Genomic DNA, 23,343 nt, shown 5'->3' with positions numbered 1-23,343 from the left:
AGAAGTCTTATGATAATGTTGTGACTAGTGTTCGAACAAGTGATGGGCACCCAAGGAATATTATGTGGTGGACTTTGGACAAACATAAAGTCTTAACGAAGTATGTCGGACTCATTAAGGACATGTACAATAATGTTGTGACTAGTGTTCGAACAAGTGATGGAGACACGGATGACTTTCTGATTAGGATATGACTAAATCAAGGGCCAGCTTTGAGCCTGTATCTGTTTGGCTTAGTGATGGATGAGGTCACAAGGGACATACAAGGGGATATTCCTTGGTGTATGCTTTTCGCGGACGATGTAGTGCTAGTTGATGAAAGCTGGACAGGAGTGAATCAGAAACTGGAGTTATGGCAGGAGACTTTGGAGTCCAAAGGTTTTAGACTCGGTAGAACTAAAACTAAGTATATGAGATGTGACTTCGGTACTATTACTCGGGAGAAGGAAGATATTAGTTTGGAAGGTCAAGTAGTGCATATGAAGGATACCTTTCGATATTTAGGATCAATGCTACAGAGAGACGGGGATATTGATGAAGATGTTAGCCATAAAATCAAAGCAGGGTAGATGAAGTGGCGCCAAGCATTTGTGTCCTATGTAACAAAAGGATACCACAGAAGCTAAAAGGTAAGTTTTATAGGACGACGATTAGACCTGCTATGTTGTATGGTGCAGAATGTTGGCCTACGAAAAGACAACATGTTCAATAGATAAGTATCGCGGAAATGCGTATGTTGCGTTGGGTTTGCAGTCATACAAGAAGGGATCGAGTTCGGAATGATGATATACGTGATAGATTAGGGGTAGCATCAATTGAAGAAAAGCTTGTCCAACACCGGTTGAGATGGTTTGGATATGCCCAACGGAAACCTCTACAGGCACCGGTGCATAGTAGAATTCTAAGTCAGGATAGTAACGTGAAGAGAGACAGAGAAAGACCGAAGTTGACTTGGGTAGAGGCAATAAAAGGAGACTTGAAAGGATGGAATATACCCAAAGACTTAGCCTTAGATATGAGTGTTTGGAAAACAACTATTCACGTGCCTGAACCTTGATTGCTTCTGCTGGGTTTCAGCTCTAGCCTACCCTAACTTGTTTGAGACTTAAAAGGCTTTGTTGTTGTTATTGATGGATCCCCTAGATCTATGTGCAAAATATCTTGAGCCCCTCTGCTTTAACATGCATGTCCTTCTATGTGGCTTCGCCTTTTGCTTCACATGTGGAATTTACTTGCACATTATGGGTTCCCTTCAGATGCACTAGATCGCAAGCCTATATTTTTGACCAATTTGTAAGTGATGCAGGTATTTGCTCTATTGATTATATATGCTATTGATTTTTACTCTCTTTTTTTCCTTGCTTCTGGTGCTTTTAACACTATGTACTCTGTGTATCTGTGGCTCTTGTCTACTTACATGTTTGCTTCTGTGTTTTCCTACTGAAACTGTCTCCAATTATAAAACATTTCAATCTTGAAAAATGACACCGGAAATCACATGTTCTCCTTTTCTTTTCTCCCTGGGGCTCTTTGGGACTTGGCAGACAGGTACATACTTTGGAAAACTGTGCACCAACTGAAATTCATCAGCGTTTTTGTCACCAGTGTGCAGATATCTCAAACTATACACCAACTCAAACTACATGTATGTGCAAAATATCTTGAGACCCTCCGCTTTGACATGATTCCAAATCATATATCGACAATCTTTCGTCTGACTACAGATGAACTGAGAACTTTGTGCTGACTGCTGACTTCAGACGAACTGAAGCGGTCTGGCTGGCTCACCCTCTTTTGTTTCTGCAATGCACAAGATCTGTAACCAAATCCCGTGTAATTTGAGTGTTTTCTGTTCCAATTTCAGTTGGTTTTCTCACGCAGCTCCATTTGACAAACTAATGCCTTCTTAATGAAAAACAGGCTGTCAAGTCTGCTCGAGAAAAAAAAAACTGAAAACTTTGTATTGACTGCTGACTGATGCTGGTGGCTTGCTCACCCTCTTTTGCTTCAGTTGGTTTTTCCGTGCAATCAAACTTTGACATGTGTTCAAGTCCCCTAGAACGCAAATGTGGGTGATGTAAGGATTTCAGTCGGTGAAACAAAATTTGACTAGAAATTTGAAAAGGCAACCAAAGAAACAGAGAGAGTTTCAGGCGAATTAGGTCTTTCTTTTACAACATTTTATCTTTCACTCGTGTGATGGCACCTGGCAAATCAAACAGATCAATCACTGGGCCAAAGTGCAGCATTGTTAAGTGCTCTATAAAAAGTAATTTACCCACATATAAAAGCACGCACACAGTCATATGCAGCATCACAGCCAACAAGGCCACCCCAAACACAGAGAATAAATCTGAACTCCATGGTTGCAAGTACACAACAAAGTCTAAAGATTGTTTTGCAAACATAACAATTTTGTTCTCCATGTTCTACCATACTGACTTGTTTATTCCAAAAAAAAAAAAGGATTTTGCAAATATAAAAGATGAAGTTAGTTCATTGGCACATAAGGATTTGTAAAACTAAAAAAAGATATAAAAACATGTCGTTGTAAAATCCATTGAATCAGGATTATTGTGACAACTTCTTCATATTGATATACCATTTGAAAAGGTGTGATGCCCGTTTTTTATAAAAAAAAAACTATGCAATTGAAAACTTTTTTTTTCCTCAGGAATTCAGGAGACCTGCACATCTTTTCTATCAAGAGAGAAAATGTTGTCGAAACCTTCATCTAGGATTGAATAACTAAAGTTTCTTTAAAGGTGTAGTTGACTCTCAATTTCTCTTACAGTAGTGAAAAATTGCTAACAAATCAATGTCATATCGAAAGATCTTTAAGACTGAGTTCACTCGTATAACTATTATTATTCTCTCCGTTCTAAAATGTAAGGCATTTTGTTTGTCCTAAGCTGAATTTTTTTTCTTCTAAATTTAACCAAGTTCATAAAAAAACATATCAACATCTTACAACACTAAATTAGTTGCATTAAATACACCAAATTTAATCAAACTTAAATAAAAGGCATGTTTAGATACCATGAGCAAATTTTAGCTTAAATTAGCTCTATTGCATCCAAACAAAGAGGCTAATAGGTGGGTTAATTTTTTAGCCAAGTCTTCAACTACTAGCCAACCATATATAATTTAGACAAATTTATAGCTCAACTAGGAACTAGCCATGTGCATCAAACATGCCCTAAATCTAACTTAGGACAAACTTAAAACATCTTATAATTTTTAACTAATTATTAGCCAAAATTTTATGAAGTTTGATTTTAATCACAATACGTCTACTAATTTCGAGCGGAGGGATTACTTTACAGACTAATCCTCCGTAGCCAAAAATCATGGATTAAAAACTCCTTCTCAGCTATTGGGCCGGCCCAGAACTGCTCGGCGTTGTGTCCTCCTCTTCCCCAACTCTCTCGCCGTCGAGCATCCCCGCTCGCGCCGCCGGCGCCGCCCTTCTGACGTCGGCGTCTCCCCCCACGGCAGGCTAAGGGCTCGCTCGGTAAGCCTCATTCCCCTACCGCCAATATTTCGCCCCGTTCCCGTACCCCTGAGGCCCTAATTTCTTTGATTTCGGCCCTCGTGAACCCTTCTTCATTTCAATCTTGCGATGAGAACATGCTTCTAACTCAGCAAATGCTTCGCCAATCTTGCGCCGTCTCCGATCTAGGAGAGCGAGCGACTCATCTAGTAATCGAACAGGATTTTGTGGTGTTTTGTGTAGATGGATTTATTTTTAATCTTTTTATTTATTTGTTCTGCGGGTTCTTTGGTCCTCTAACGTGGGGAACTGCTCCGAGCAGGGCACGCCATGGAGCCTGAGGATGCCTTCAGGAAGCGCGCCCGCGCAAGTGGTGTCGTCGGCGGAACCTCGGCCGGCGGCCCGGACCGGCTGAGCTCTCTGCCGGACTGCCTCCTCCATACCATCATGTCCTCCTTGAAAGCCCGGCAGGTGGTCCAGACAAGCGTTCTGTCCACACGGTGGAGGCACCTCTGGCGCTCGGTGCCGTGCCTCGACATCGACTTTGATGAGTTCAGCAACACGGCGCCCGCTTCTGACGTCTTCGATAGCAACGAGAGCGACGATGATACCTCTGATTCCGACAGTGATAACTGGCACAACCACAAGGACTGGGAGCACGTCACCAAGTACAAGGACTGGGAGGATTTTGAGGATTTTGCCGTGACCCTGATGCGCAGCTGTAACATTGCACAGTTGGATTCATTCCGGCTGCATGTTGTCCAAAGCCGAGCACCGGAGTTTGGCAATAGAGTGGCAGCAGGATGGCTCCGTCGTGCCATGAAATACTGCACGCCAGATCGTGCCAGTTATCAGGGATTGAGCTCCGGTTCCTGGCGACTCAAAAGGCTGCATCTCTGCCATGTACTTCTTGATAATAATTTTCTGAAGCGTGTTAGTTCAGTGTGCTCCTCTTTGGAGGATTTGGAGCTGGACGATTGCAGTTGTCAAATTCAGTCAATCACCTCCCACTCGCTGAAGACCCTGGTTCTGAAAAAATGTCGATGGCGCAATCTTTCTGAGATTATATCGCCCACACTGAAGACATTGGTTATTGATGGCGGCTCAAATACTGATGCCTGTGTGCTTGTTATCTTGGCCCCTGCTCTTGCATATCTGCATCTGGCTATGCATATTGCCCTCTTTTGTGGTGGTGTTTCATTAAACGTGGTGCCATCCGTTGCCAAGGCATTGATTCATCTATGGGGTCACAGACATCGTTCTGTCAGAAGTAAAATTGGTGGCGATCAATTCAAGCTTCTCTGTTGCATATCTAATTCGACAAATTTAGAATTGTCGGGTGTTGGGACAACAGTATGCCTTCACTGTCTCTTGCAATGTTCCATTTTATTCACTCCAATAATGTTACTGTGCTATCTAATCTGATGTACTACAGGTGCTCGGTAAGGGACCCAGATTCCAAGAATTCAAGAACCTGAGGAACTTATTGCTGGACAAAACTGATCTTAGTGATGACTTCAAGACATTGGTGTTCTTTCTTCAGAGTTCTCCTATTCTTGAGAAACTCACTTTGCGTCACTGCTTGGTATACTGTTGTTTGATTTTTAACTTACTTAATGAACATAGTTCATTGTCTTACATCTTTTATGCTGGCCACAGTTCCCAGAATATTCTAACAAAAAAAAGGGAACGCCCATACTCAACAAGACCTCATCTTCTGAGCTCCATGGACTGGATTTGCTGTGCGAGAACCTCAAGGTTGAAATCATATATGGCTATGGCTATGGACCCCACCTTATCAGGCTTCTGCGGCGTGTTTCAGTGAATCTGTCGAAGAACAACATTAAACTCACCAAAGTTAATTAGTGTTTTTTTTTTATCCCAGGCCTTCTATGTGGCTTCTCACCTAATGGTTCATGTGGAATTTATGTGCACATTATAGGCTCCCTTCAGAGGCACTAAATCGAAGCCTATACTTTTGACTACTTTCTAAGTGAAGCAGGCCTTTGCTCTATTGACTATATATGCTATTGCCTTTTACTCTTTTTCCTTTTGTTAAGGATGTGATGGCCTCTGTAAAATATCTGGTGTAAGCCCTATGTACTGTCAGTGTCTGCTGTCCACTTACATGGACAAAGCTAGCTTAAGTTGTTACGTATTGGGAAACTGTTTCCTATTATAAAATAGGCAAATTTTGCTATTGGACATGCCAAATGACCCCTCTTTGCTGGCGGACACTGCGTTTTCCATCTTTTGCCGTGAGACACTCTGGTTTTTGGAAATACTGCCAGTGGGCACCGCAACCCAGTTGCATCCGGTTTTGGAGAGAGAAAACTTCGTTTTGGACATCGGGTGCCCATGAACCAGACTTGGCGTCGTCCCAACCTGGTCTGGTTCGACCCAGTTGTAACGACCGGCCTGCACCCGACTCCGTCGTTACAACGGTCTGTTCCTCGTTCCTCCCTCTTCACCACAGAGGCGGCGGCGGCATAGGCTGCGGCGGCCGGTCGGGCGGGGGAGCCGACGCGGCGTAGGTTGGCGGGCGTCGTCGACAGGAGAGCGGGCCTATAGAAGATGGCTACAGGATCTGGCGCTTCTTCGTCGACTGGGTCGCGTGGAGCGAGAGAGGGGCAGGCGTTGTGCCCTTTCTGCCACACGGCGACGGTCGTGGAGCGGACGTCGAGATCCAGACAAGCCGTTCTACACTCGCAAGAATCGTGACTGGGTGAGTTTTCTTGATTTTGTTCTTGCTACATTTGGGCGTTTTGAAATCGGATGTAGGGTTCATCCTATTGATTTGGCTTTCGCTGTGAAATAGGGCAACGGTACCTGCAACTTCTTCATGTGGAAGCCAGAGAGCGCTGGAGATGGCATGGATGGTGCAGCAGTGATGGCTGCGTTGAAGGCTCTGGAGAATTCTCTGTTGAACTTGAACAATGTTGTAGTTGCTCAGAGCATTGTCGTGGCTAGAATAGCTGGAGAGCAAATAGTTGTTAGGATGATGGTTGGGGCCAGTGTGTTTGTAGGTGTTGTTTTCTTTCTTGCTTTGTGCATGGTATTGTACAAGCAAGCATGAAGTATGCTTTGTAATGTTTGTGAAATATGAATGAAATGCAGTTTGAATGGAGTAACTTCAACTTGATTTGTTCCCTTTTTTAGTTGTAAAGTTAAAATTACAGCATCACTACCTTCAACTTAACAGCTGACTTAATTTTAGCATGACAAACACAGGCATACCAGATCATTAATTATGGAACATCATACCAGATGGCAATATCAAGTTCACACCAACAATAGCCAGGTTCACTACATTATTATATTACAATACCAGGTTCACACCAACAATATCCAGGCTCAAAAGCACACATATTACAATAGCAAGTTCATAGAACCACACAAAAGCACACCAAAAGCACAGGTGGCTCAAAAGGTTGCTTCTGTCTTGATGTTCCCAGTGCAGGCATCAGGCCCCTCCCCTCTTGCTCCTAGTGCAGGCGCTTGGGCTCTGACTCCTAGTCTGTGCCCCTAGGCTACCTCCAGCTTGCTATTTGGCCTGCCTCCTAGTGACTGGGGATCTTGGAACCCTGTAAGATGGCAGATGTGACCATGTTATCAACTACACTTGGCTTTAGATTAAGAACAGTGTTGGCAAGAAATGGATCACTTACTGCACTGATTGCTCAGGAGGTGTAGGCTCAGTTGGAGTTGTCTTCTTCTTCTTGCTGGTTTGTTTCCCCTTGGTGGAGGCCTTTCTCTTCTTCTTGGCTGGCTCTTCTGTTGTTTCTATGATCTCAACAACCTTGGTTTTGTCAAAGAAGGTGACCTGCAGTTCTTGGTCGACCCCATGGACTATCTCCTCACCAAGGCACCCAAGAAACCCCATCCAAGAGAATTTATCCTTGTCTACCACACGCATGTAATTAGCAGTTACATGATAATCATCGAGCCCGTCTGGTCTTTGCTCTACATATGCAGGTACGCTAATCGCCAGTCTACACGCGGAAGTCGGATCCATCCTAAATCAACACAAAGGATAACAACCAAACTAAACGATTTCAAAACCGCAAGCATTCTACCACATCCGTAGGCATTCATCTGCAAATAGTACGGATTCAAAAGACTCACCCTTTCACTAGCCATTTGAATTGCGGAACCCTAGGCAGAGACCTAGGGCACTGCCCGTTCTTCGAGCTGGGGGACTTCATCTTCGGGGCGCGGGGGAACTCTAGATCCTCAACCCCCCATGGCGGATGATGGCCGAGGCTCGATCTGTCAGCGGCGGCGGGCACTGGGTGGACGGCGGCGCGACGAGCAGTGGAGACGAGTGGGTGGCGGCGCGATTGGGAGTGAGCGGCGGTAGCGGGATTGGGGAAATGGCGCGCCTGGAACCCTAACGATGGAGTCGGGTGCGGGCCGGCCGTTACAACTGGGTCGAACCAGACCAGGTTGGGACGGCGCCAAGTCTGGTTCAGGGGCACCCGATGTCCAAAACGAAGTTTTCTCTCTCCAAAACCGGGTGCAACTGGGTTGCGGTGCCCACTGGCAGTATTTCCAAAAACCAGAGTGTCTCACGGCAAAAGATGGAAAACGCAGTGTCCGCCAGCAAAGACGCGTCATTTGGCATGTCCAATAGCAAAATTTGCCTATAAAATATCACAATCTTGAAATATGGGTCCACAAATCGCATATTTTCTTCTGTTTGTTTTTCTTCCTGGGCATTTGGGGACTTGGCAGAGGTACATACATATGAAAACTATACACCATCTTGAATTCATCATTGTACATCTTTCTTTGGACTGAAAACTCTGTGCTGACTGCTGACTACAGACGAGCTGAAACTGTCTAGCTGGTTCACCCTCTTTTGCTTCTGCAGTGCACAAGATCTGTAATCAAATCCCGTGGAGTGTTTCCTGTTCCAATTTCAGTTGGTTTTCTCGTGCAATCAAACCTTGTCATGTGTACAAATCCCCAGGAACGCAAATGCGGGTGATGTGAGGATTTCAGTCGGTGAAACAAAATTTGACTAAATTTATTTAAGAAAGCAACAGAAAAACCGGTCGATTGACAACCACGCAGACGCAGTGCACCAAACACCGGCGACAGTGACGCACTGATAGAGCTTCAGGCGAATTAGGCCTTCTTTTACAACATTTTTTCTTCACTCGTGTGATGGCATTTGGCAAAGCAAACAGATCAATCACTGGGCCAAATTGCAGCTTTTGTTTAGTGATTTTTAAAAAGTAATTTACCCTCAGACCCTGTTTGGTTCCCAGGAACCGATAGGAATCGGAAAATAATCTAATAGTGAAATGAGAAACACTTTCTAGATATTGGTGTCAATAAAGGGACCAAACAGGCCTTCGTATAAAAGTCACACAGTCATGTGCCGCGTCACGCCCAACCAGGACACACCGCGCGCGCAACGAGATATCTGAACTCCATGGTTGCCAGCACACAGTAGCATAAAGATTATTTTGCAAGCATAAGAACTTTGTTCTCCATGTTCCACCATACTGACTTTTCTTATTAAAAAACAGAATTTAGCAAATATAAAATATGAAGTCAGTTCATTGGCACATAAAGGATTAGAAAACAAAATCTGAAACCAGGTTGTTGGAAAATCCATTGAGTAAGGACTATTGTGGCATCATTTTCTTCATACTGCTATACCCTTTTTTTTGCGAGACTCAATATAGATGCAGACGCTCATATGACGCGTACGTCGCCTACCACTGAAAGAATAATGCCGCTAAATTCTAGAATAAATCTAGGAGAATATGAGCACCCGTGTCAAGTCTGAGCACAACTCACTTCGTCCTTCGTACATTATTTAATGGATATGTTATTTAGTAAATATATTTTAGGATTTAATAAATAAAGTGATTTAAAGATATACTTAACCCTCAATTTGTCTTATAGTAGTGAACAATTGCTAAGAAACCGATGTCATATCAAAAGATTTTTGAAAATTGAATCCATTCAAAATGTATGACATTTTGTTTATCCTAAATTGATATCCTAAGTTTAAAAAGTTTATAAAAAATGTAGAAACTTCTTGCAACACTAGATTAGCACTAGATACACTAAATGTAATCAAATTTAAATGAGTCTTAACAGGACAAACATGAAAAAACCATATATTTTTAATCGAGGAATTATACACTATGCATGCATATAATTTTAACTAATAATTAGCCAAAAATTCATAGAGTTTGGTTTTAATCACAATCTGTCTACTAATTTGGAGCGGATGAATTTCTTTAGAGAACTCACTAAAAAACATATGGTTAAATTTTTCAGAATTAATCGACGACAGGCGACTGATTTTTCGCATTCACGTCCGTCACCTGCCCACGAGCTCAACCTGCGCCCGTGGCCTCCCCATCTCTCTCATCTCTGGCGACTCCTCCCCGGCGGCCACGCCCGTGCCCTACTCCGGCGAGCTCCTCCCCATGCCCCACTCGCACCCGTCCCCGTGCCCGACAGCCATGTGTCTGCACCGGCCCCACCCCCTTCTTCCTTAACTCCGACGGGCTGAGAAGAAGGGGCACGGGGGGGAGGTAGGGCGGCACGACAGTGGGGACAGTGGCCGGACGATTAGGTCCCCTGGCGGCGGTGGAGGCGGGGGAGCTCCATGCGCGGGAGCTCCAAGGCCATGTCAGGCTAGGTCACCAAAGTTCCATGGCCAGGCCAGGTCAGGGCGGGGGCGGGGAGGGGGTTGGGGAGAGGCTGGGGTGGAAGACGGCGGCCACCGCGAGTGCCCAAGGATTACGCTGGAGCTCCACGGCCGTCGCCGCAGCCGCGGAGCTCTGGTGCAACCTTAGCGCGCCACTGTGGGGTGGTGGACCGCAGCGGGGGCAAGTACGAGGCTTAGGAGGGGCAATGGAGGGGGAGAAGATGCCAGAGGGAGAAGCCGCTTGGGCTGGGAGGAAGAAGGACGCCGGGAAGAAAGAAGGGGAGGAGTGGAGACAAAAAAATATTTGTGAGATTTCAGTCACCTACCCTCTAAGAGCATCTCCAAGAATTTCCTAAACCTCCTCCTAATCCTAAGTTTTTAGAAAGCTCCATAAAAAATCCATCTCCAACAACTCCTAATACAATCTCCTAATATTTTAGGAGTTGGAAAAATTCCCCTCATCCGCGTAACTTTACGCGCCGTAGCCTCGAGCGTATCCTTCGACTCCCTGCCGTCGCGCTCAAGTCCTCCACGCTGGGGTCGCTCAGCCTCGACCGGGACGAGGAGGAGATGATGAAGTGGTGCGACGACGGCGGAGTTGTCGAAGCGGCAAAGACGCTGCCGCTGAAGCCGCAGCTGATGCGGCGGCAGAAATAGGTGCCAGGGTCGCCGGCCAAGACGTGGGTCCCCGAGCCCAAGGTGATCAACGTGTGGGAGCTCATGGACGGCCTCGATGACAAGGACGAGGAGGGCGATGCCGACGGCGAGGAGCGGCGGGAGAAGTCGGCCCCAGGATCGCCCGAGTTCGATCCGGACATCATCACCGCATTCCGAAAGGCGCTGGATGAGATAGCCCCGCCGCGCTCCGGAGATACGGCGTGCACGTCGACGAGCGCGACCTGTCGATGCACTCAGGGTTCAAAGACGAGCTCCACACCGCGCTGGGCTCCACCGCGGGAAGCAGGATCCCGCAGGTGTTCACGGACGGCAGGCACCTGGGCGGCGTCGAGGAGGTCCGCCGGATGCACGAGGTCGGCGAGCTGTCGAAGGCGCTCGAGGCCTGCGAGATGGTGCCCCCGCTGAGCTCCGGCGGCAAGGGCATTGCCCTGGAGGCGTGCTCCAGCTGCGGCGGCGTGCGGTTCGCCGGTTCGTGCCCTGCAAGGAATGCTCCGGTAGCTGCAAGGTGTTCCTCGAGGAGGTGGGCACCTTCAGGCGGTGCCCCGAGTGCAACGAGAACGGGCTAGTGCGGTGTCCCCTATGCTCCTTGTGAAAAATCTCAGAGCTGCTATGGGCCAAGAGGAGACGTGCTCGTCGTCGGTGTCGGGGTCCAGCGGAGATGCCGACGGCGTCGATGGCGACAAGCCGGACGTGTCGGAGTCGAAGCACACGAGGGGCGCGCCCTGTAGTTTTCCGTGATGGAAAAGAAAAAAAGCCGCAACATAATTTATGTGGGCCCTAAATTTGGTTTTTTAGTTGCCATTTATTAGAAACTCTTGGAGATGACATTCTTTTTTCCTCCCTAAATCTTTTTAGGAGTTGCCAAACTACAAGTTTTTAGGAGAAAAAAGTATGGAACTCTTGGAGATGCTCTAAGACATACACTATTTTTTTCTGTTTATTAAAAAACAGACTATTCCTCTGTAGCGAAAAGTTATGGAATAGAATAAAAACTCTTTTTTTGAGCAGAAAATAAAATAAAAACTCGGTAGTAGCAATTGCCAATTGGGCCGGCCCAAAACTGCTCGGCGTAGTGTCCTCTCCCCCCCACCCATCCCCTGTCTCGCCGTCGAGGGTTTAGGCACCGCTCGTGCCGGCACCGCCCTTCTCACGGCTGCGTCTCTTCCGGCTGGAGCGGCTCCTACCCCCACGGCAGGCTCAGGCTGCGGCGCTCGGTAAGCCGTAAGCCCCATTCCCCCACCGCCCCATCTTTCGCCCCATTCCCTTACCCCTGACTGGTTTGCTTTCGGCCCTCGTGAACCCTTCTTGATTTCAATCTTCCGAGCAAAATGCTTCGCCATTTTTGGAAATCTTGCGCCGTCTTTGATCTAACAGTGCGACTCATCAAGTAATCGATCTAGCAGGGCACGCCATGGAGCTTGGGGATGCCTTCAGGAAGCCCGCCCGCGCAAGTGGTGTCGTCGGCGGATCCTCGGCCGGCGGCCCGGACCGGCTGAGCTCTCTGCCGGACTGCCTCCTCCATACCATCATGTCCTCCTTGAAAGCTCGGCAGGCGGTCCAGACATGCGTGCTGTCGACACGGTGGAGGCACCTCTGGCGCTCAGTGCCCTGCCTCGACATCGACTTTGATGAGTTTAACAAGGCGCCCCCTTCTGACGACAGCTCTAGCTCCGACGATGGTACCTCTGATTCCGACAGTGACCTTTGGAATGATGATCCTGACGACGACGACGACGATGATGACAACATCCACAACGACTGGGAGCACTTCACCAAGTACAAGGACTGGGAGGATTTTGCCGTGACACTGATACGCCGCTGTAACATTGCACAGTTGGATTCATTCCGGCTGCATACTGATGGAAGCAGAGCACCGGAGTTTGGCAATAGAGTGGCAGGAGGATGGCTCCGTCGCGCCATGAAATACTGCACTCCTGATCGTGCCAATCAGCAGGGATTGAGCTCTGGTTCTTGGCGCCTCAAAAGGCTACATCTCTGCCATGTACTTCTTGATGACCGTTTTGTGAAGTGTGTTAGTTCAGTGTGCCGCTCTTTGGAGGATTTGGAGCTGGACAATTGCAGTTGTGAAATTCAGTCAATCACCTCCCAATCGCTGAAGACCCTGGTTCTGAAAAGATGTGGATGGCGCAATCTTTCTGAGATTATATCGCCCACACTGAAGACATTGGTTATTGATGGCGGCTCAAATATAGGTGCCTGTGTGCTAGTTATCTTGGCCCCCTCTGTGGTGTATCTACATTTGGCTATGCGTGTTGACTACTTTAGTGCTGGTGTTTCATTAAACGAGGTGCCATCCATTGCCAAGGCTTTGATTCATCTATGGTATCACAAATATGTTTATGCCAGAAGTAAACTTGCTAGCGATCAATTCAAGCTTCTCTGTAGCATATCTAATTCGACAAATTTAGAATTGTCGGATGTTGGGACAACAGTATGCCTTCACTGTCTCTTGCAATGTTCCATTTTATTCGCTTCAATAATGTTACTGTGCTATCTAATCTAATGTGCTATAGGTGCTTGGTAAGGAACCCAAATTCCAAGAATTCAAGAACCTGAGGAGCTTATTGCTGGACAGATGTGATCTCAGTGATGACTTCAAGACATTGGTATTCTTTCTTCGGAGTTCTCCTATTCTTGAGAAGCTCACTTTACGGTGCTGCGAGGTATACTGTTGTTTGGTTTTTAACTTACTTAATGAACATTGTTCCTTGTCTTACATCTTTTATGCTGGCCACAGTTCCCAAAATATTCTAACAAAAAGAAAGGAACACCCATACTCAACAAGACCTCATCTTCTGAGCTTCGTGGACTGGATTTTCTGTGTGAGAACCTCAAGGTTGAAATCATATATAATCATGGCTATGGACCCCACCTTATGCAGCTTCTGCTGTGCATCTCAGTGAATTTGTCGAAGAACAACGTTAAACTCACCAAAGTTAATTAGTGTTTTTGTTATCCCAGGCCTTCCATGTGGCATTTCACCTAATGGTTCATGTGGAATTTATGTGCACATTATAGGCTTACTTCAGATGCACTAAATCTCAAGCCTATACTTTTGACTAATTTCTAAGTGAAGCAGGCCTTTGCTCTATTGACTATATATGCTATTAATTTTTACTCTCTTTCCTTGCTTAAGGATATGATTGTCTCTGTAAAATGTCTGCTTTGATCCCTATGTGCTGTGTGTCAATGTCCACTGCCCATCGTCCACTTACATGGGCCAAGCTAGATTAAGTTCTTACTTATTGGGAAACTGTCTCCTATTATAAAATATTGGAAGCTTGAAAAATAGGTTCGGAAATAGCTTGTTTTCTTCTGTTTTTTGGCCTTCTGGGGAATAGGCAGAGGTACATACTTTCGAAAACTACACGCCATCTTTAATTCATCAGGGTTTTTGCCTTCACTGTGCAATTATCTTAAGGATGAAAGGGAGCATCTCTTGGTGAAGGAGGATGAGATCCGATATCGATGGCAAGAGTATTTTGACAAATTGTTCAATGGTGAGAATACGGACAAAACCTTTCAGTTGGATAACTCTTTTGATGACATCAATAGGCGCTTTGTGCGGAGAATCCAAGAATCTGAGGTCAGAGAGGCGTTGAAAAGGATGAAAGGAGGTAAGGCGATGGGACCGGATGGTATCCCAATCGAGGTGTGGAGATGCCTCGGGGACATAGCTATAGTATGGCTAACCAAGCTGTTCAACCATATTTTTCGATTGAACAAGATGTCTGACGAGTGGAGAAGTATATTGGTACCGATCTACAAGAATAAAGGGGATATTCGAAGTTGTACTAATTACTGGGGAATAAAGTTGATGAGCCATACTATGAAGCTATGGGAGAGAGTTATCGAGCATCGCTTAAGAGCAATAATGCGGGTCTCTATGAACCAATTTGGTTTCATGCCCGGAAGGTCAACCATCGAAGCCATTTTCTTAATAAGACAAGTTATGGAGCGGTATATGGAGAAGAAGAAGGACCTACACATGGTTTTATTAACTTGGAGAAGGCTTATGATAATGTTGTGACTAATGTTCGAACAAGTGATGGGCACCCAAGAAATATTATGTGGTGGACTTTGGACAAACATAAAGTCTTAACGAAGTATGTCGGACTCATTAAGGACATGTACAATAATGTTGTGACTAGTGTTCGAACAAGTGATGGAGACACGGATAACTTTCTGATTAGGATATGACTAAATCAAGGGCCAGCTTTGAGCCTGTATCTGTTTGGCTTAGTGATGGATGAGGTCACAAGGGACATACAAGGGAATATCCCTTGGTGTATGCTTTTCGCGGACGATGTAGTGCTAGTTGATGAAAGCTGGACAGGAGTGAATCAGAAACTGAAGTTATGGCAGGAGACTTTGGAGTCCAAAGGTTTTAGACTCAGTAGAACTAAAACTAAGTATATGAGATGTGACTTCGGTACTATTACTCGGGAGAAGGAAGATATTAGTTTGGAAGGTCAAGTAGTGCATATGAAGGATACCTTTCGATATTTAGGATCAATGCTACAGAGAGACGGGGATATTGATGAAGATGTTAGCCATAGAATCAAAGCAGGGTAGATGAAGTGGCGCCAAGCATTTGTGTCCTATGTAACAAAAGGGTACCACAGAAGCTAAAAGGTAAGTTTTATAGGACGACGATTAGACCTGCTATGTTGTATGGTGCAGAATGTTGGCCTACGAAAAGACAACATGTTCAACAGATAAGTGTCGCGGAAATGCGTATGTTGCGTTGGATTTGCAGTCATACAAGAAGGGATCGAGTTCGGAATGATGATATACGTGATAGATTAGGGGTAGCATCAATTGAAGAAAAGCTTGTCCAACACCTGTTGAGATGGTTTGGATATGCCCAACGGAAACCTCTACAGGCACCGGTGCATAGTAGAATTCTAAGTCAGGATAGTAACGTGAAGAGAGACAGAGGAAGACCGAAGTTGACTTGGGTAGAGGCAATAAAAGGAGACTTGAAAGGATGGAATATACCCAAAGACTTAGCCTTAGATATGAGTGTTTGGAAAACAGCTATTCACGTGCCTGAACCTTGATTGCTTCTGCTGGGTTTCAGCTCTAGCCTACCCTAATTTGTTTGAGACTTAAAAGACTTTGTTGTTGTTATTGATGGATCCCCTAGATCTATGTGCAAAATATCTTGAGCCCCTCTGCTTTAACATGCATGTCCTTCTATGTGGCTTCGCCTTTTGCTTCACATGTGGAATTTACTTGCACATTATGGGTTCCCTTCAGATGCACTAGATCGCAAGCCTATATTTTTGACCAATTTGTAAGTGATGCAGGTATTTGCTCTATTGATTATATATGCTATTGATTTTTACTCTCTTTTTTTCCTTGCTTCGGTGCTTTTAACACTATGTACTCTGTGTATCTGTGGCTCTTGTCTACTTACATGTTTGCTTCTGTGTTTTCCTACTGAAACTGTCTCCAATTATAAAACATTTCAATCTTGAAAAATGACACCGGAAATCACATGTTCTCCTTTTCTTTTCTCCCTGGGGCTCTTTGGGACTTGGCAGACAGGTACATACTTTGGAAAACTGTGCACCAACTGAAATTCATCAGCGTTTTTGTCACCAGTGTGCAGATATCTCAAACTATACACCAACTCAAACTACATGTATGTGCAAAATATCTTGAGACCCTCCGCTTTGACATGATTCCAAATCATATATCGACAATCTTTCGTCTGACTACAGATGAACTGAGAACTTTGTGCTGACTGCTGACTTCAGACGAACTGAAGCGGTCTGGCTGGCTCACCCTCTTTTGTTTCTGCAATGCACAAGATCTGTAACCAAATCCCGTGTAATTTGAGTGTTTTCTGTTCCAATTTCAGTTGGTTTTCTCACGCAGCTCCATTTGACAAACTAATGCCTTCTTAATGAAAAACAGGCTGTCAAGTCTGCTCGAGAAAAAAAAAACTGAAAACTTTGTATTGACTGCTGACTGATGCTGGTGGCTTGCTCACCCTCTTTTGCTTCAGTTGGTTTTTCCGTGCAATCAAACTTTGACATGTGTTCAAGTCCCCTAGAACGCAAATGTGGGTGATGTAAGGATTTCAGTCGGTGAAACAAAATTTGACTAGAAATTTGAAAAGGCAACCAAAGAAACAGAGAGAGTTTCAGGCGAATTAGGTCTTTCTTTTACAACATTTTATCTTTCACTCGTGTGATGGCACCTGGCAAATCAAACAGATCAATCACTGGGCCAAAGTGCAGCATTGTTAAGTGCTCTATAAAAAGTAATTTACCCACATATAAAAGCACGCACACAGTCATATGCAGCATCACAGCCAACAAGGCCACCCCAAACACAAAGAATAAATCTGAACTCCATGGTTGCAAGTACACAACAAAGTCTAAAGATTGTTTTGCAAACATAACAATTTTGTTCTCCATGTTCTACCATACTGACTTGTTTATTCCAAAAAAAAAGGATTTTGCAAATATAAAAGATGAAGTTAGTTCATTGGCACATAAGGATTTGTAAAACTAAAAAAAGATATAAAAACATGTCGTTGTAAAATCCATTGAATCAGGATTATTGTGACAACTTCTTCATATTGATATACCATTTGAACAGGTGTGATGCCCGTTTTTTATAAAAAAAAAAACTATGCAATTGAAAACTTTTTTTTTCCTCAGGAATTCAGGAGACCTGCACATCTTTTCTATCAAGAGAGAAAATGTTGTCGAAACCTTCATCTAGGATTGAATAACTAAAGTTTCTTTAAAGGTGTAGTTGACTCTCAATTTCTCTTACAGTAGTGAAAAATTGCTAACAAATCAATGTCATATCGAAAGATCTTTAAGACTGAGTTCACTCGTATAACTATTATTATTCTCTCCGTTCTAAAATGTAAGGCATTTTGTTTATCCTAAGCTGAATTTTTTTTCTTCTAAATTTAACCAAGTTCATAAAAAAACATATCAACATCTTACAACACTAAATTAGTTGCATTAAATACACCAAATTTAATCAAACTTAAATAAAAGGCATGTTTAGATACCATGAGCAAATTTTAGCTTAAATTAGCTCTATTGCATCCAAACAAAGAGGCTAATAGGTGGGTTCATTTTTTAGCCAAGTCTTCAACTACTAGCCAACCATATATAATTTAGACAAATTTATAGCTCAACTAGGAACTAGCCATGTGCATCAAACATGCCCTAAATCTAACTTAGGACAAACTTAAAACATCTTATAATTTTTAACTAATTGTTAGCCAAAATTTTATGAAGTTTGATTTTAATCACAATACGTCTACTAATTTCGAGCGGAGGGATTACTTTACAGACTAATCCTCCGTAGCCAAAAATCATGGATTAAAAACTCCTTCTCAGCTATTGGGCCGGCCCAGAACTGCTCGGCGTTGTGTGCTCCTCTTCCCCAACTCTCTCGCCGTCGAGCATCCCCGCTCGCGCCGCCGGCGCCGCCCTTCTGACGTCGGCGTCTCCCCCCACGGCAGGCTAAGGGCTCGCTCGGTAAGCCTCATTCCCCTACCGCCAATATTTCGCCCCGTTCCCGTACCCCTGAGGCCCTAATTTCTTTGATTTCGGCCCTCGTGAACCCTTCTTCATTTCAATCTTGCGATGAGAACATGCTTCTAACTCAGCAAATGCTTCGCCAATCTTGCGCCGTCTCCGATCTAGGAGAGCGAGCGACTCATCTAGTAATCGAACAGGATTTTGTGGTGTTTTGTGTAGATGGATTTATTTTTAATCTTTTTATTTATTTGTTCTGCGGGTTCTTTGGTCCTCTAACGTGGGGAACTGCTCCGAGCAGGGCACGCCATGGAGCCTGAGGATGCCTTCAGGAAGCGCGCCCGCGCAAGTGGTGTCGTCGGCGGAACCTCGGCCGGCGGCCCGGACCGGCTGAGCTCTCTGCCGGACTGCCTCCTCCATACCATCATGTCCTCCTTGAAAGCCCGGCAGGTGGTCCAGACAAGCGTTCTGTCCACACGGTGGAGGCACCTCTGGCGCTCGGTGCCGTGCCTCGACATCGACTTTGATGAGTTCAGCAACACGGCGCCCGCTTCTGACGTCTTCGATAGCAACGAGAGCGACGATGATACCTCTGATTCCGACAGTGATAACTGGCACAACCACAAGGACTGGGAGCACGTCACCAAGTACAAGGACTGGGAGGATTTTGAGGATTTTGCCGTGACCCTGATGCGCAGCTGTAACATTGCACAGTTGGATTCATTCCGGCTGCATGTTGTCCAAAGCCGAGCACCGGAGTTTGGCAATAGAGTTGCAGCAGGATGGCTCCGTCGTGCCATGAAATACTGCACGCCAGATCGTGCCAGTTATCAGGGATTGAGCTCCGGTTCCTGGCGACTCAAAAGGCTGCATCTCTGCCATGTACTTCTTGATAATAATTTTCTGAAGCGTGTTAGTTCAGTGTGCTGCTCTTTGGAGGATTTGGAGCTGGACGATTGCAGTTGTCAAATTCAGTCAATCACCTCCCACTCGCTGAAGACCCTGGTTCTGAAAAAATGTCGATGGCGCAATCTTTCTGAGATTATATCGCCCACACTGAAGACATTGGTTATTGATGGCGGCTCAAATACTGATGCCTGTGTGCTTGTTATCTTGGCCCCTGCTCTTGCATATCTGCATCTGGCTATGCATATTGCCCTCTTTCGTGGTGGTGTTTCATTAAACGTGGTGCCATCCGTTGCCAAGGCATTGATTCATCTATGGGGTCACAGACATCGTTCTGTCAGAAGTAAAATTGGTGGCGATCAATTCAAGCTTCTCTGTTGCATATCTAATTCGACAAATTTAGAATTGTCGGGTGTTGGGACAACAGTATGCCTTCACTGTCTCTTGCAATGTTCCATTTTATTCACTCCAATAATGTTACTGTGCTATCTAATCTGATGTACTACAGGTGCTCGGTAAGGGACCCAGATTCCAAGAATTCAAGAACCTGAGGAACTTATTGCTGGACAAAACTGATCTTAGTGATGACTTCAAGACATTGGTGTTCTTTCTTCAGAGTTCTCCTATTCTTGAGAAACTCACTTTGCGTCACTGCTTGGTATACTGTTGTTTGATTTTTAACTTACTTAATGAACATAGTTCATTGTCTTACATCTTTTATGCTGGCCACAGTTCCCAGAATATTCTAACAAAAAAAAGGGAACGCCCATACTCAACAAGACCTCATCTTCTGAGCTCCATGGACTGGATTTGCTGTGCGAGAACCTCAAGGTTGAAATCATATATGGCTATGGCTATGGACCCCACCTTATCAGGCTTCTGCGGCGTGTTTCAGTGAATCTGTCGAAGAACAACATTAAACTCACCAAAGTTAATTAGTGTTTTTTTTTATCCCAGGCCTTCTATGTGGCTTCTCACCTAATGGTTCATGTGGAATTTATGTGCACATTATAGGCTCCCTTCAGAGGCACTAAATCGAAGCCTATACTTTTGACTACTTTCTAAGTGAAGCAGGCCTTTACTCTATTGACTATATATGCTATTGCCTTTTACTCTTTTTCCTTTTGTTAAGGATGTGATGGCCTCTGTAAAATATCTGGTGTAAGCCCTATGTACTGTCAGTGTCTGCTGTCCACTTACATGGACAAAGCTAGCTTAAGTTGTTACGTATTGGGAAACTGTTTCCTATTATAAAATAGGCAAATTTTGCTATTGGACATGCCAAATGACGCGTCTTTGCTGGCGGACACTGCGTTTTCCATCTTTTGCCGTGAGACACTCTAGTTTTTGGAAATACTGCCAGTGGGCACCGCAACCCAGTTGCACCCGGTTTTGGAGAGAGAACTTCGTTTTGGACATCGGGTGCCCATGAACCAGACTTGGCGTCGTCCCAACCTGGTCTGGTTCGACCCAATTGTAACGACCGGCCTGCACCCGACTCCGTCGTTACAACGGTCTGTTCCTCGTTCCTCCCTCTTCACCACAGAGGCGGCGGCGGCATAAGCTACGGCGGCCGGTCGGGCGGGGGAGCCGGCGCGGCGTAGGTTGGCGGGCGTCGTCGACAGGAGAGCGGGCCTATAGAAGATGGCTACAGGATCTGGCGCTTCTTCGTCGACTGGGTCGCGTGGAGCGAGAGAGGGGCAGGCGCTGTGCCCTTTCTGCCACACGGCGACGGTCGTGGAGCGGATGTCGAGAACCACAAAAAATCCAGACAAGCCGTTCTACACTTGCAAGAATCGTGACTGGGTGAGTTTTCTTGATTTTGTTCTTGCTACATTTGGGCGTTTTGAAATCGGATGTAGGGTTCATCCTATTGATTTGGCTTTCGCTGTGAAATAGGGCAACGGTACCTGCAACTTCTTCATGTGGAAGCCAGAGAGCGCTGGAGATGGCATGGATGGTGCAGCAGTGATGGCTGCGTTGAAGGCTCTGGAGAATTCTCTGTTGAACTTGAACAATGTTGTAGTTGCTCAGAGCATTGTCGTGGCTAGAATAGCTGGAGAGCAAATAGTTGTTAGGATGATGGTTGGGGCCAGTGTGTTTGTAGGTGTTGTTTTCTTTCTTGCTTTGTGCATGGTATTGTACAAGCAAGCATGAAGTATGCTTTGTAATGTTTGTGAAATATGAATGAAATGCAGTTTGAATGGAGTAACTTTAACTTGATTTGTTCCCTTTTTTAGTTGTAAAGTTAAAATTGCAGCATCACTACCTTCAACTTAACAGCTGACTTAATTTTAGCATGACAAACACAGGCATACCAGATCATTAATTATGGAACATCATACCAGATGGCAATATCAAGTTCACACCAACAATAGCCAGGTTCACTACATTACTATATTACAATACCAGGTTCACACCAACAATATCCAGGCTCAAAAGCACACATATTACAATAGCAAGTTCATAGAACCACACAAAAGCACACCAAAAGCACAGGTGGCTCAAAAGGTTGCTTCTATCTTGATGTTCCCAGTGCAGGCATCAGGCCCCTCCCCTCTTGCTCCTAGTGCAGGCGCTTGGGCTCTGACTCCTAGTCTGTGCCCCTAGGCTACCTCCAGCTTGCTATTTGGCCTGCCTTCTAGTGACTGGGGATCTTGGAACCCTGTAAGATGGCAGATGTGACCATGTTATCAACTACACTTGGCTTTAGATTAAGAACAGTGTTGGCAAGAAATGGATCACTTACTGCACTGATTGCTCAAGAGGTGTAGGCTCAGTTGGAGTTGTCTTCTTCTTCTTGCTGGTTTGTTTCCCCTTGGTGGAGGCCTTTCTCTTCTTCTTGGCTGGCTCTTATGTTGTTTCTATGATCTCAACAACCTTGGTTTTGTCAAAGAAGGTGACCTGCAGTTCTTGGTCGACCCCATGGACTATCTCCTCACCAAGGCACCCAAGAAACCCCATCCAAGAGAATTTATCCTTGTCTACCACACGCATGTAATTAGCAGTTACATGATAATCATCGAGCCCATCTGGTCTTTGCTCTACATATGCAGGTACGCTAATCGTCAGTCTACACGCGGAAGTCGGATCCATCCTAAATCAACACAAAGGATAACAACCAAACTAAACAATTTCAAAACCGCAAGCATTCTACCACATCCGCAGGCATTCATCTGCAAATAGTAGGGATTCAAAAGACTCACCCTTTCACTAGCCATTTGAATTGCGGAGCCCTAGGCAGAGACCTAGGGCACTGCCCGTTCTTCGAGCTGGGGGACTTCATCTTCGGGGCGCGGGGGAACTCTAGATCCTCAACCCCCATGGCGGATGATGGCCGAGGCTCGATCTGTCAGCGGCGGCGGGCACTGGGTGGACGGCGGCGCGACGAGCAGTGGAGACGAGTGGGTGGCGGCGCGATTGGGAGTGAGCGGCGGTAGCGGGATTGGGGAAATGGCGCGCCTGGAACCCTAACGATGGAGTCGGGTGCGGGCCGGCCGTTACAACTGGGTCGAACCAGACCAGGTTGGGACGGCGCCAAGTCTGGTTCAGGGGCACCCGATGTCCAAAACGAAGTTTTCTCTCTCCAAAACCGGGTGCAACTGGGTTGCGGTGCCCACTGGCAGTATTTCCAAAAACCAGAGTGTCTCACGGCAAAAGATGGAAAACGCAGTGTCCGCCAGCAAAGACGCGTCATTTGGCATGTCCAATAGCAAAATTTGCCTATAAAATATCACAATCTTGAAATATGGGTCCACAAATCGCATATTTTCTTCTGTTTGTTTTTCTTCCTGGGCATTTGGGGACTTGGCAGAGGTACATACATATGAAAACTATACACCATCTTGAATTCATCATTGTACATCTTTCTTTGGACTGAAAACTCTGTGCTGACTGCTGACTACAGACGAGCTGAAACTGTCTAGCTGGTTCACCCTCTTTTGCTTCTGCAGTGCACAAGATCTGTAATCAAATCCCGTGGAGTGTTTCCTGTTCCAATTTCAGTTGGTTTTCTCGTGCAATCAAACCTTGTCATGTGTACAAATCCCCAG

General features: G+C 45.4%; 3 protein-coding genes and 1 pseudogene across 7 annotated transcripts; all 4 read left to right on the top strand.

Moving 5' to 3' along the window:
* Positions 1-3,381: 3,381 nt before the first annotated feature.
* Positions 3,382-5,663, top strand: LOC136482574 (MEIOTIC F-BOX protein MOF-like). Of its 2 annotated transcripts, XM_066479798.1 has the most exons (5): positions 3,382-3,514; positions 3,816-4,846; positions 4,929-5,078; positions 5,153-5,251; positions 5,379-5,663. In XM_066479798.1, the coding sequence occupies exons 2-5, from the start codon at positions 3,824-3,826 to the stop codon at positions 5,433-5,435; spliced, it is 1,329 nt and encodes a 442-aa protein (XP_066335895.1). In that variant the 5' UTR covers positions 3,382-3,514; positions 3,816-3,823; the 3' UTR covers positions 5,436-5,663. The 2 variants fall into 2 exon arrangements, with proteins under 2 accessions (XP_066335895.1, XP_066335894.1); XM_066479797.1 differs by having other exon boundaries at positions 5,153-5,663.
* A 5,226-nt stretch (positions 5,664-10,889) lies between these two features.
* On the top strand, positions 10,890-11,439 carry LOC136480521 (uncharacterized protein At5g39865-like; annotated as a pseudogene).
* Positions 11,440-11,939: 500 nt separating this feature from the next.
* Positions 11,940-13,991, top strand: LOC136482573 (MEIOTIC F-BOX protein MOF-like). 3 transcript variants are annotated; one of them, XM_066479795.1, is made up of 4 exons: positions 11,940-12,068; positions 12,251-13,299; positions 13,382-13,531; positions 13,606-13,991. In XM_066479795.1, exons 2-4 carry the CDS (start codon positions 12,259-12,261, stop codon positions 13,810-13,812), a joined length of 1,398 nt encoding a protein of 465 aa, XP_066335892.1. In that variant the 5' UTR covers positions 11,940-12,068; positions 12,251-12,258; the 3' UTR covers positions 13,813-13,991. The 3 variants fall into 3 exon arrangements, with proteins under 3 accessions (XP_066335892.1, XP_066335891.1, XP_066335893.1); XM_066479794.1 differs by having other exon boundaries at positions 11,951-12,061; XM_066479796.1 differs by having other exon boundaries at positions 11,969-12,061; positions 12,248-13,299.
* A 4,255-nt stretch (positions 13,992-18,246) lies between these two features.
* Positions 18,247-20,548, top strand: LOC136482571 (MEIOTIC F-BOX protein MOF-like). Of its 2 annotated transcripts, XM_066479793.1 has the most exons (5): positions 18,247-18,385; positions 18,687-19,717; positions 19,800-19,949; positions 20,024-20,122; positions 20,249-20,548. In XM_066479793.1, the coding sequence occupies exons 2-5, from the start codon at positions 18,695-18,697 to the stop codon at positions 20,303-20,305; spliced, it is 1,329 nt and encodes a 442-aa protein (XP_066335890.1). In that variant the 5' UTR covers positions 18,247-18,385; positions 18,687-18,694; the 3' UTR covers positions 20,306-20,548. The 2 variants fall into 2 exon arrangements, with proteins under 2 accessions (XP_066335890.1, XP_066335889.1); XM_066479792.1 differs by having other exon boundaries at positions 20,024-20,544.
* Positions 20,549-23,343: the final 2,795 nt, after the last annotated feature.

The sequence above is a fragment of the Miscanthus floridulus genome, chromosome 9 (genome assembly GCF_019320115.1).
Source record: "Miscanthus floridulus cultivar M001 chromosome 9, ASM1932011v1, whole genome shotgun sequence".
Taxonomy (NCBI): Eukaryota; Viridiplantae; Streptophyta; class Magnoliopsida; order Poales; family Poaceae; genus Miscanthus; species Miscanthus floridulus.
This window is presented reverse-complemented; position numbering and strand designations above follow the sequence as displayed.